Source organism: Octopus bimaculoides, chromosome 19 (assembly GCF_046866305.1).
Source record: "Octopus bimaculoides isolate indiv1 chromosome 19, ASM4686630v1, whole genome shotgun sequence".
NCBI lineage: Eukaryota > Metazoa > Mollusca > Cephalopoda > Octopoda > Octopodidae > Octopus > Octopus bimaculoides.
In genome coordinates this window covers 25674241-25688122 of record NC_142946.1, presented here as the reverse complement: position 1 = coordinate 25688122, position 13882 = coordinate 25674241, and the positions used below count along the sequence as shown (strand labels likewise).

The 13882-nt window shown below is 34.3% G+C and overlaps 1 protein-coding gene across 6 annotated transcripts in view; it reads left to right on the top strand.

Moving 5' to 3' along the window:
- LOC106883271 (allograft inflammatory factor 1) overlaps nucleotides 1-13882 on the top strand; it is a 123600-nt gene that overhangs the window by 70493 nt on the left and 39225 nt on the right. For all 6 annotated transcript variants that reach the window (XR_016245203.1, XM_014934217.3, XM_014934220.3 and 3 more), the window contains exon 5: nucleotides 4369-4531. Coding sequence is in view for 5 of the 6 variants with exons in the window: in XM_014934217.3 (XP_014789703.1) it covers nucleotides 4369-4531 (163 nt within the window). In the remaining variant the exon portion in view is untranslated. The remainder of the gene's footprint in view (nucleotides 1-4368; nucleotides 4532-13882) is intronic.

Here is a 13882-nt window from a genome sequence, read left to right as displayed (position 1 = left end):
AAGAAGACAAAGAAGAAGAAGGAGAAAGATAAGGGAGAATAAGAAAGGAATGTAAATGGTATGATAGTAGTAGGATGTTAAATGGTCAAGTGACCTAAAAGTAGCTCGTTATGGATTATAGCAGTGATTGGGACTGTTTTTTAATGAATTCTTGGGTATCACTTGAGTGTATCATTTTTAATATTTGCGTGTGTGTTTGTGTTATTCTAAGGCCGTGGTGGATATGTCGTTTGTTGTAGATGCGTTCAAAAGTGGTCTGTATTTTGTACTAAAGAGAGTCACTTTACTAATTCATTGGCTACAGGTTGTATCGTCCCTGAATTGGTAAGGGGAAAAATTCTGAAGCTTGGATTTTTGTTGCTGGCGCAAATGTTGATGTGTTGGCTGAAAGCTATTTTTCTGTTTTGGGAAATTTTGATCTGGGATCTGTACAGAGCCATCCTTTTACGTAGACTGTTTTTTGTTTGGCCTTTGTATTGCTCTTGACACCCAGAGCAGGTTAGTGCGTATATCAGGTTCTCTGGTGTACATGTGAAGCTGCTTTTCACTGTGAAACGTTGTCCCTGTTTGAAGGAGAACTCTGATCCCTCAATTAAATTGACACATATCTCACAATTGGGTGTTCTGCATTTTTTTACTGACGGCTTTTGTGTTGTTGTGGAGTGTATTCGGGCTTGTGTTAGGAGACTTTTCATAGATTTGGGTTGTCTCTTGCTTTTTATGATGGTGTGTGTTTGGAGGATTAAGTTCATTCTGTGGTCCTTTTTTAGCAGGGGAATGTTTTGAAGGATGGTGTCGAAGGCTTCATTAAGAGGGTTGTGTGTGGAGATGTATGGTAGAGCTTTTGGTTGTAAATCCTTCTTTAATTTGGGATGTTCGAGTTTGTAGATGTTGAGTTGAAGGGCACGTTGAAAGCATATGTCAATTAGTGAAGGTGGGTAGTTCCTAGTGATGAGTGTATCCTTTAGTTCATGTAGTTGTGTCTCTGGTTTTTGCATTAGAAACTATAGTACATATCCTTTTTGCTAGGTTGAAGGGGATATTCATTCTGGTGTGTCTGGGGTGGCATGAGTTGAATGGTAGATATTGATTGGAGTCCGTGGGCTTATAGTATGTATCTGTTTCTATTACGTTGTTAGATTTCTTAATGAGGATGTCGAGGAAGGGAAGTTGTTGATGGCTGTATTCCATTGTGAATTGAATGTTTATGTCTAGTCCATTTATAAGTGCTTGGAATTCTCTAAGTCTCTCTATACTTTCATGCCAAAGAATGAATCAGTCATCCAGGTATCTCTTCCAGTTATTTTCTATGTGGAGGGAGAATGGGCTGCCGTATTTTTCTAGAACCTTACGATGAAGTCTAATTTCTAGATATCCCATGACTAGATTAGCAAAGGAGGGGGCCATTCTTGTACCCATCGCAGTCCCCAATTTTTGTCGAGAGAAGTCATTGAAGACAAAGTAGTTATTCTCCAATTTTAGCCCTTCTATCCCGAATTCTTTTTTGATGCGATGTGGGAGTTTGTTGGCATAATTCCCCAGCCAGAATTGAATTGCCTCTATTCCAAGGTTGTGGAGGATATTGGAATTGAGGTTGACTACATAGAAGGATACTAGTAGGGTGTTTTTGTTTATTGTTTCAGGAAGGTGATTGAGCATATCCAGGTTGTCCCTTATGTAGCTTTTGATATGCTCGAGGAATGGCTTTAAGAGGGTATCTAAAAAGTTACTGAGGCAGTGGGTTTTGCATGCAGGACCTGCTATTATAGGTCTCAATTTGAGGTCATTAGGAGTAGGGACTTTGATTATTATGTCTGTGGCTTTCCTGCATGTGTTACTTATTTTCTCACTTTTGTGCATCTTGGGAATACCGTAGAATTGACTGGTTTTACTTTTGAAATTGGTCATATAGTCATATTCTTTGTTGGTGAGCCCTTCTCTGTATAGGTTTAGCATGGAGTTTAGGTCTCTCATTATTTTCTGCTGACTGTAGTGTTGGGCCTTTTCATATGTTGTGTCATCCAATATGGATAGTACTAGAGTTATATAGTTGTCCATTAAGACAACTGCACTCCCTTTATCAGCCTTGGGTAGATTTTGTATGATAATGTTGAATGCTTCATTGTTTCTAGGGTTATGTGTGGAGATGTATGGGAGTATTTTTAAGTCTGGTGTAGTATTTCGGTTAACTTCCCTTAATGTTCGTATGTGTATTTCCTGTACTCATTTAATCCCATCATTTATTAATGATGTTGGGTAATATCTCTTGATTAGTATTGATCTGAATTCAAGGAGGCTTCATTCATGAGTATTGGTGTCCAAAACTATAGTACAGATTCTTTTTGCCAGATTATAAGGTATATTAATTTTTATGTGTTTGAGTTGAATGTTAGGTATTGTTTTGAATCTGTGGGTTTATAGAAGATGTCTGTTTCGATGTGGTTATTGACTATTTTAATTAGAATGTTAAGAAAAGGGAGTTGTTTGCTGCTGTGTTCCATGGTGAATTGTATGTTGCTATTGATATCGTTGAGCATTATTTTGAAATCGAGGAGTTTGTCCATGCTATCTTTCCAAAGTATAAAACAATCATCTAAATACCTCTTCTAGTTCTCCTTTAAATAGCAATGAAATGAGGTGCCATATTTTTGTAGTGATGATTGGTATATTTTAAGTTCTAGGTAACTCATTACAAGGTTCGCAATCACTGGCGCAGCTTGAGTTCCCATTGCAATTCCACATTTTTGTCGATAGTAAACAGTATCGAACATGAAATAGTTGTTCAGTAGGATGAATTTCAGTGCTGCGATTATGAATCTGTGGTTGATGCATCTTCTGGGTATTTTTCTTGCCAGAAGGTAATTGCTTCTACACCATAATCGTGTGGGATATTGGTGTACAAGTTCACCACATTGAATGATACTAACAGGGTTCCTTCATTTATTGTTTTCGGGAGGTGGTTAAGCATGTCTAAGTCATCCCTGATGAAACTTTTCACATTTTTTAAATGGTTTGAGTAGGATGTCAAGGAAATTGCTCAAACAGTGGGTTTCACAAGCAGGGCCAGCAATGATGGGTCTTAGTTTGAGGTCAATAGCGGGAGGAACATTAAGGCATAGGCTTGGAGAATCTTTGCAAGCTTTGCAAATGTGTGGATTTTTGTATATTTTAGGTAATCCGTAGAATAGACTTGGTCTGTATTTAAAATTGGATAAATAGTCAATTTCTTTTTTAGTGAGGCCCTTTCCATGTATTTGTAGTAAGGAGGATAAATTTTTAAATGTCTTCTGTGGGTTGTATTGTACTATCTTCTCATAGTAAATATTGTTTTCCAACATGAAAAGTATTAAATTTTTGTAGTACTCTGTGTCCATCACCACTACCACACTTCCTTTATTGGCTTCTTTAATGGTCAGGTTTATATCATTTTTTAACTCGATTCGGTTTTTCCATTCATTTGTATTAAGGTTGGATTTAATTCATTGTTTTTGTAGGGTGTTGAAAGGAAAATTGGTAATGTGTTCACAAGAATCATCAAGTACTTTATTTCTGCCTTTTGTAGGACAGTATTCACTTTTGTTTTTTATTATTGAGTCATCTTCGCTGGTGTAGTTGTCAAGTGCTTCTGTGAGGCATAATTTTCGACAAAAGTCCATAGTGTTAACCTTAATTTCATTCGGGTTTGATCTGCGAGGGGTTCGTGTAAACTTTAAACCTCTTGCTAGAATTTTAGTTTGTGTAGTACTTAGGATTTTCTTTGTTAAGTTGATTATTTTAGGTTGTTCTAGTACATTTTGTTCCCTTTCACATTTCTGTTTCTCTGATTTAGGTCTAAAAAATGGTTGTAGTAGGTGGATTGTTGTAGGAAGTCTGTAATGTATTTGGATTGGTGAGGAGAAAATGGGTGCAAAGTGTGTCTAAAACCCTTCAAGTCAGTGTCCCAGTCAAATGATTGAAATAAGCAAACGATGTATGATAATGGATAAACTGATAAATTTAGAAGAATAAAACTTTATTGAATTGTTTAAAGAATTAAGTCTAAAGATTATAGAGGCAACTGCCTTAAAATAGACTACTTGTTAGACATGAGCTAATACCACTCTTAAATGAAACCAAAATGAAACACTCTAATATAGTAGCATAAAATCAAATCACCCCACTAAATTAAACAATGTTGAGAAGGCTATTAGTACTCATTTAGCCAACATCTGAGTCAATAAACATTCTTTCAATAATGTTCAAATTATTACATTAATGCCCTGAAAAATAATGTTATTTGTTAACTACTATGGTTTATTTAAAACAACTCTCTTCCTCCCCCAACAGTGATCTGTTGCCTGATTTATATTTTCTAATTTTTCAAATTAGATATTATGGATGTGAAACGAATGCTTGAAAGACTTGGCCAAGCCAAAACACATTTGGAAATTAAGAAGATGATTGAACAAGTTGATCGCACTGGTACAGGAGTAATTACATACCATGATTTTGTTTTTATGATGATTGGGAAAAAGTCTGGAATCTTAAAATTGTAAGTAATTATTTTCATACATATTTACTTTATTTAATGATATATACTGTAGTAATAGATATAAGATATATATTATGTTAGAACATAAGAATATCCCTATCATTGAAAGATTGAAACAGGAATTTGTTTCATACTCTGCACATATTGCCCTCCATATTTTTATATTGTTCACTATTTTTACTTCATTCAGTCACAAACCCAGAGTAGAAGAAAATAATACAAAAGAACGTTAGATAGATAACTGTCTTTTTTTCTTGTTTTTTAAAGACATTATAAGCATCAATTGCTACAAGCCCTCCGGCAAAATTTAAACCATGCACCTGTCACATGTTAGTTGATAGCTACATGGATTGACTCATCAGTGTACCTGTTTCTCTTTTCTTCCTTAAAATCTTAACAGTTAACTCACAGAAATGTAAGTTTTATAATAAATTTCTGATCTTTTCTGTCTCCACTGCCACTTGATAAGCCAAGTGTTTCTAATTTTTATTGGTTTGTTTTGTAACTCCCTACCAAACATAAAATCTAATTAGAGGTAAGAGCAGGAAAGACAAGGGAAATAATAACGTAAAATCGCAAAGATAACTTTACTGATTGATCTCTATTTGGTTATTTCTCTAAACTTTATTTTTTATTCACATTCATTCAATTCGACCAATCAAGTGCAACAACTGAAATACCCCTAGAAATGTATTCTGCAAATTCATGACTACTGCCACTGTTCTCTATATTTGTTAGTTTTTTTCTACCCTGTTACTTTCTAAACCTGGAATTTATAAACTTCAAATGAGTAATCCTTAAAAGTTTGACTTTAAATGTCCTCTGAATAATAAAGAACTCTATCTTTCATAATTAAATTAACAAAATTGGGGCTAAGGAAAATATTTTAAAATGAAATTTTTTTTCTAAATTTCTGACTCTCATTCCCAGTGGACATTCTTCTTACACACAATGTATTTTATGAGCAGTAATTCACTTATAAATATTTTTATAAGAAAGTCAAAGAAAGAGGAACAATATCCATGATCTTTGAAGGTTCTTGATTGGTTAGAGAGATGTAGTTGATGTTCTGCTCGAACACCTGGAAGTTAGTGACTGTAGGAAAATTGTGGAATGGGGAGGAATTCCAGAGGGTTACAGTTCCAAGAAGGAAGGAGTGGGAAACGGGGTTGCTGCAAGGTCTGAGAAGTGAAGTAGAGAGAATGAGATGAAGATAGGACACATAACTTAGTTGAAGAAAGTATGCTATCCATTAGTCCAGAGGAGAAGAAGCTATGTTGTAGTGATAAGAGAGACAGAAAGAAGTAACTAAGCTATTTGTTGGAGTGTAGGTGATTTGTGAAGTAATTAGGTAGCCTTCTTTCGTATGTTGTCAAGAATGTGTATATGTAGTGGCAGTATCACATAAATGTGAGACAGTTCAGAATGGCAAACAATTTAGTGTTCACCAGCAGTATCAATGTGGGAGGAGGGCTTGAGCCAGCAGACGTTTTGTACATTTAACTCTCCAATTACAATGACTTCAAAATGAAGTGAGGTGATGGCAACTGGAGAAAGAGTTGATGGCAACTGGAGATTTATTTGAGAAATGTTAGAGGCAGCAGATGAACTTCAAAGAACTTTGTGGGTCTCTGAGCCAGAGTAACTGGAAATAATTGCTGCTGAAATACAGGAGAGAGCAGTAAGTGTTTCTATTTATATACAGGCATTACTTATCAAAGCAAAGTTAAAGAGTGTATCTTGGAGAGTAGAGATGGATCTGAAATAGATAATTATCTATCTCAGACTATAATCAGATATTTATGTCTCAGGAAGGAATTATGCTAATATGTGATGATGGTGGATGAAATTCAGGCTTGACTGAGATCCCTGAATAGTTATACAAACATACATACACATGTATGCACCACATACTTCACTACATACATACTTGTACATGTTCCATACTGATATCTATACCTCTTGGAAATTAAATTGTTATCAGTCACATGAATTTTGTAATTGAAAATATAGTTCTTAATCATTTCAGTTAGTAGAACTTATCTTCTTGCACTGATGAAAGCTTTTAGTTCAAAGTTTAAAGAATCCAATAATGTCTGTCTTCAATTGTTTTCTTTGCCTCTACTGAGGCTATCTAAATCACCCTTATATAGACTTACAGGAGATATTTTAAAACATTGTCATTCTGTAGTCATGTATCATCAGCTTTCAATAAATAAAATTCACTTTTTTCCAATGAAACAAATAAATGATTATCCATATTGGGAAATTTACAGATTTGTCAGAACTTGGAATTGTAGCTTTTGTTAATGGATATGATTAACTTTTAGCTTTTACTTACTGATAACCATCTCCTGCCTGTTCATTTCAGCCCTTCAGATCTCACACTCAGAAGCTTTAATAGCCCTAGCATTCATTGATGAAGACCAACAAACAGAAATCATATAGTTCCATGTTTAAAATTACTATATTGTCCCTTCTTTCATTATATGAATAGAATTGGTGCACATTAGTTCTGATATACCCTTGATAAAATATAGGTTTTTCACTAAAACAGTAAAATACATATACATGTGTGCACACACACACAATCATGGATATCATCCTAAAATGTTTCAAAGTTGACTAAAATAGCAAGGAATACCTGTACGGGATAACATATTAGCTTTCAAATGCAATCTAAAATAATGATGAGTATGTCTTTCTTATTATAGATTTATCTTTTGTTTTTTACTTGTTTCAGTCATTTGACTGCAGCACTGCCTTGAAGGGTTTTAATCTAATAAATTGACCCCAGGATTTATTTTTCTTTTAAGCCTGATACTTATTCTATTCTATCAGTCTCTTTTGTCGAACCACTATGTTATGGGGATGTAAACACACCAACTCTGATTGTCAAGCAGTGGTAGGGAACAAACACAGACATAGTGACACACACACACACACACACACACACATATATATATATATATATATATATATATATATATATATATATATATATATATATATATACACAATGGGCTTCTTTCAGTTTCCATCTACCAAATCCTCTCACAAGGCTTTGGTTGGCCCAAGGCTATAGTAGAAGACACTTGCCCAAGGTGCCACTCAGTGGGACTGAACCCAGAACCATATGGCTGGAAAGCAAACTTCTTACCAGACAGCCATGCCTGCACCTACAGATTACATATGACACCTAACAGTATCATTGAGTTATGTCCTTAGAGGCTAGGACTTCAAGAGCAGCTTCCAGTTGCTATCCACAGGAAATATTTCTATTCACACATCCCAACTCTATATGAACTAAACACAAACTGTGGCTTTTTGATGCACATATGTATGTCTGCATGTGTATGTATGCGTGTTTATGTATATAAGGGTTTAGTATAGTAAATCAAACAAGAGAAACAGAACTCAATACCTGAGTATATCTTTTTTATTTTTTAATTGACAGAGAATCACAAAAGTAATTCAAGGACAGACTTTCGTAAATGTACAAAACTCACAACCCCTGAGTCACTTTGGTAACTTTCTACTAATTAAAAAATAAAAATGCATATGTGTATCATATCATCATCATTCATGTTTGATATTAAAGGATGGTTTGATATAATGTGAATAAAAGTACTTAACTGAACATCAATGACTGCTTTAGCATGCCTCTGTAGTTGGAGGCCCTCCCAAATGCCAACTACTTTATGGAGTGTACTGGGCGTTTTTAAAATTTGTTTTTGTGTGTGTGACACCTGCACAAGTCAAGTCACCATGTAACTCACAAGACAAAAAGTCCCCCTCCCCAGTTGAGTGGGGTCGTAGTAGAGAGGAAAGTGACTTTATGCCAGGTGTTGAGATGTTAAAGAATGATAGGAAAAGGGACAGGTGTCTTGCTGTAGAGGAAATACATGGCTACCTCATCATTATATATGAGTGAGAGTAAGTGAAAAGAGAGATAATGATGGTGGTGACGAGGTTGACAGGGTTTACTTTCAAGATATAAGAAGCTAAGTAGAAGAGAGAATGAGAACAGATGATGAGACAAGTGGGTGAGTATGGAAGAATGTTAAAAGAGATGAATGTAGTGAATAAAGCCGAAGGTGTGGTTGATGGTAAATATGGGTTTGTGGGGAAGGTTATAAGGAATAGAAGTGGCTTTTAGGAAGGAGGAAGTCATGATTGACAGGAAAGAAAGGGTGGAGAGCATTGGAACAATAAAACTGTGGATTGATGAGAAATAGGGAGACGATGGGTGGGCATGGACGTACATGCAGATACACCTATACACACCGCGTGTGTGGTGACTATATTTTGTTACTGTTGATTACACAACTACTTTTAAAATACAATAATCTATGTTAATATCATATAGGGATTAGAGTTCATTTTAATCTTTATGCATCACAGTTAATGAATTTATCTTTTTAACTGTTAATGAGAAACATAGTTTATTTATTTTCTCTTCCGTGTTCTGTTGAGTGGGTGATATGAGTCTCCTATTCCAAACATGTAACATGGACGTTAAATAATGATGATGATGAACGTTGAATGTTTACACCAATTGGTAGATTTTAAGTACATTTGTATGGACGAAAGATAATTGTATTCAAAAGCTCGTCATCCACCTTCAACATTTTCATTCTTCAGTCATTTGTACTTCATGATCAAGGATATCATTATCATTCTTCGTAATTACCCGTCAATGCTCCTTGTTAGTAGATATTTCCAAAACGTCTAAATAAATATTACTCTTCATTTAGTGAACTGAGTCACCAGAAGTAAATTTATTACCCCCCCCCCCCTCACCTTTAAAGACACTAGGAAGACGCGGTCCTCTAAAATTTTACAGAATATAAATATTGACTCTTTATACGCTCTTTTATACTTTATTATATCGGATCTTGGTTAATGTTTACAACTTGACCCAGAAACGAAAATCAGAATAAAATAGTGCAATGGGTGTAAAAAAAATGTGTAGGAAACGAATATAAAAAAAAATGTTCGTAAAGCAACGGAAGGGTGAGGAGAGGACCTCGGAAAATTCACAAGATCCGAGTTTTTTCCTCATAACTTTTTGGAAAATGGGTTTTTTTTCAATGAAATTTTATATAAATACCTTTCAAACGGCATACATTACGACTATAAAGTAATTTGTGGAGAAAATCTTGTAAAAATTTAACGTGTCTGTATATATACATATATATATGTGTGCGTATGTATATATATATGTGTATATATATATGTGTATATACATGTGTATATATACATATATATATATATATATATATATATATATATATATATATATATATACATATATATATATATATATATATATATATATATATACATATATATATGTATGTATGTATATAGATATATGTATATATATATAGATAAAGAGAGAGAGAAAGAGAATAACGACGGAAGGGTTAAAAGAGCGTAAAAATAATTGAAGATGAAATGAAACAAAATTGAAGCCAAAACATTAAAAAATATTGAAAGTGGGTAGAAATGAACACTACGGTATCTGTAGAAAGTTGAATGTGATTTTGGAATATAACGAGGAAAAATTCGGATCTTAGGAATTTTCTGAAAGTCCTCACCCCACCTCAAGATTTTCCCCACAAATTACTTTATAGTCGTAATGTATGCCGTTTGAAAGGTATTTATATAAAATTAAAAAATTAAAAAAACACATTTTCCAAACAGTTACAAGGGAAAAACTCGGATCTTGTGAATTTTCCGAAGTTCTCTCCCCACCTCCTTGGAAAAGATTTTCCCCACAAATTTCATTATAATCGTAATGTATGCTGCTTGAAGCGTATTTATATAAAATTTTATTGAAAAAAAACCCATTTTCCAAAAAGTTATGAGGGAAAAGCTCGGATTTTGTGAATTTTCCGAGGTCCTCTCCCCACCCTCCCGTTGCTTTGCTAGCATTTTTTTAAAATTCGTTTCCTACACCTCTTTTTACACGTATTGCACTATTTTTTCTGATTTTCGTTTCCGGGTCAAGTTGTAAACATTAACCCCGATCTTTTCTGTTTCGCTGCCAGTATCAATTCTGTTTAAATTGATTTCACATTCAGTATAACAATACGCTTTTATAGGTTAATAGTCTTTTATCTGTGAAGGCGCATGGCTCAGTGGTTAGAGCGTCGATCGTGAGGTTGTGAGTTCGAACCCCGGACTGGGCTGCGTGTTGTGTTCTTGAGCAAGACTCTTTATTTCACGTTGCTCCAGTTCACTCAGCTGTAGAAATGAGTTGCGACGTCACAGGTGCCAAGCTTTATCGGCCTTTTCCTTTCCCTTGGATAACACTGGTGGCGTGGAGAGAGGAGGCCGGTATGTATGGATGACTGCTGGTCTTCCATAAACAACCTTGCCCAGATTTGTGCCTAGGAGGGTAATTTTCTAGGTGCAATCCCATGCTCAGTCATGACCGAAGGGGGTCTCAGGAGACTTTTATCTACGAGGAAGCATGTGTATTTGTGTGATTATGGCAGCTAGCTCCAGTAACTAGATTGGAAAGATTGAAAACAGAGGATATTGTGCCGTGGGTTTTCGAGTCAAACTAAAGTGTTTGACTCGAGCAAAAAAAAACAATTTTTTTTTTAAAGTGCAATAGGTGTACAACATGTAGTAAACGAATATGAAAAAACAATGCACGCTGGCGAACGGGGGGATAGGACTCGGAAAATTCAGACCTTGACTTTTAAACTCCAGTGTTTGACCTGAGTTACTGGATCGTGTGAATTATCTGAGTCCGTACCTCACCCACCACGTCACAAAAAAGTGGGGGAAAAAATAATATCGCGCATTTTTTTTTTCATATTCGTTTACTACATGTTGTTATACACCTATTGCACTTTTTTTTTTTTTTGTTCCTGTCAAACACTTTAGTTTGACCTAAGAGTGTGTCGCGAGACCAGACAGGTTTTTCTGTGCGCACTGCCATGTCGGAATCGTGACACACTGGAAGAATGCATACGCTACTCGATTCTTCCAGGAACCACAATTTTCAACGGTTTGTGGAGGGCGTACTCTCACATTCCTGAAATTGATGGCTACAATTTTGGGCATAGAACGGTGAACCACAGCATTGGGTCTGTTAACCCGAAAGTGGAGAGTACGTGGGCCTCTGTGAAGCAAGGTAATAAACGACGCTGTGGCACTCACCGTTCTATGATAGATTCATATCTCTGTAAATTTATGTGGCGCAGGAGGTATGAAAATTGTGATTTGTTTGAAAAATTAATTGAATGCATTTCTAACTTACGTTTTCAACCTAAAAATATTTTGTAATGTGTTGCTTATTGCATGCTTAAATGTTCGTTTTTTAAGCATATTTTGTTCACTCTTAATTTCATATATAACATATAAACACGTACATCTTTTGGAACATTGTCATTTTATAAGGTTTTGCTGGCAAATTTTAAAATTAACATAAATATTGAATGCCTAAACATTTATTTACATGAAAGAAAATCACAGAGGAACTTTCATCTAATTCTTCCAAATTTTTCTGTTAAAAATTGTAATGTGTTTATTGCATGTAGCGTGTTGTGCATATTGAATGCTTAAATGTTTGTTTTTAAGTAAATTTAAATTGTAAAGGGTTTATCGCATGTAACGTGTTGTCCATCGCATTTGCATTAAATGTATATTTAATGCTTAAATGTCTGTTTCTTTTTGTCATTGAGCATTGAGGTGGTTGTGAGGTGTGCTAAAAATAACAGCTAAATAAGATTTATTTACATCAAAGAAAATTACCGGAGACAGAACACGTGTTGTTTACAAATATTGACGACAGAATGACAGCTTCCAAATCTTGTTTCCTGACTGGGTGAAAATGATCAAACTTTAAACCTCTTTAACTTTTTAAAAACATTTTTCTGGAAGAAAATGAAATAACTCCAGCAATTCAGTTTGGGCAAATGTATTATTTTGCCAAATTTTAAAATTTTCGGTAAACTTTAATTTTTGAAATGCTGGCAGCCAAACCGAAAAGATCTATCAGATGATTTATACTTTTTTTTTTTTTTGTCTCACTTCTGTTCGTGAAATGGACTGCAATGTTTTTACTCCAGAAAGTCTGTTCTTTACTCAATAAAATACCACTCTAAAAAATTGACTATTTTAGTGTTGCTTCATTGAATACAGAATTTTATCACTATCTACACCAGGCTTTAGTGTAGTTCATAAAAATGTTATGATTTTGTAAATAGTATTAAATAAGTAACTGAGTAAAAACTTTTCAAGAATAATAGAGAAGGCATTTAATATACACACGTACACATATGTATGTTCTCTTCTGTTTTTAATTATTTAAATCCTTCCTCTGAGGAAGGAGCAAGTTCCTAACAAAGATACAAAACTTCATCGTTGGAATGTAAATAAAAACAATGTCATCTTAAACTTGAGAAAACTCTTGCATATTTTTACTGTTCCACTTCCAGATTGCATTTGTAATGTACAAATTAACTTCTATTGTTATATTTGATGATGGTCATATTTTTTACCAATTAACCACACGTACTATACAGCTTTATTCTTATTCTTATTTAATTCTTTCGTCGCACGTCCTGTGACCTCTTCAACAACCCGCCATCCCACGTGTCTCCTGTTCTGTTTCGTCCATTCTCTTGATTAAACAACACCAAAATAAGAATATTAAAGCTGAAGTGAAGACCAAGTATATAGTGCGTGTGGTTAATTGGAAAAATTAAACACGACTATCCCCAAATATAATAATAATGTTTCAACACACGATTTCACAACAGGAATGTTGCAAAACAAATACATAAACGTAATAATTCGTATTCTTTTTCTGAAAACCTTAGCTTATCCAGATTGTCACTTGGACATTACTGCACAAAACTAAATGCACGAATTATTGTTGGTATAAATGCGTATTTATAATTTGGGTGTAGAAGCTGGAGGTTTCTAAACAGTTGCCCATAGTTATCCTATATCGGCATGTGCGTGTGTGGTAGTATTGCAACGAAATTTGCTGTGTTACTATTCTGCCATGATTCAATGATTTATTAATAATTATCCGTTTTTTTTTTTAATATTATTCAAAATACTAAGTAACATAAGTGTTAATACAACAGTAGTTATGGAAACTTATTTTTAATTCTTTTACTGTTCTGAGATATTAAAAATCTAAATTCTTTTAATGAGAATCTAAAATTCAACATTGCATTCTTGAAGTTGTAAAAAAGTTTTTTTTTATAAATATATTTCCAATAACAAAATGAGAAAACTGGATAAGTCCTTACCTTCAGAATTACAAGTTTTTTTAAAAAAAACTGAGCATTGAAAAAACAAAAGTAATTAATTACCGAT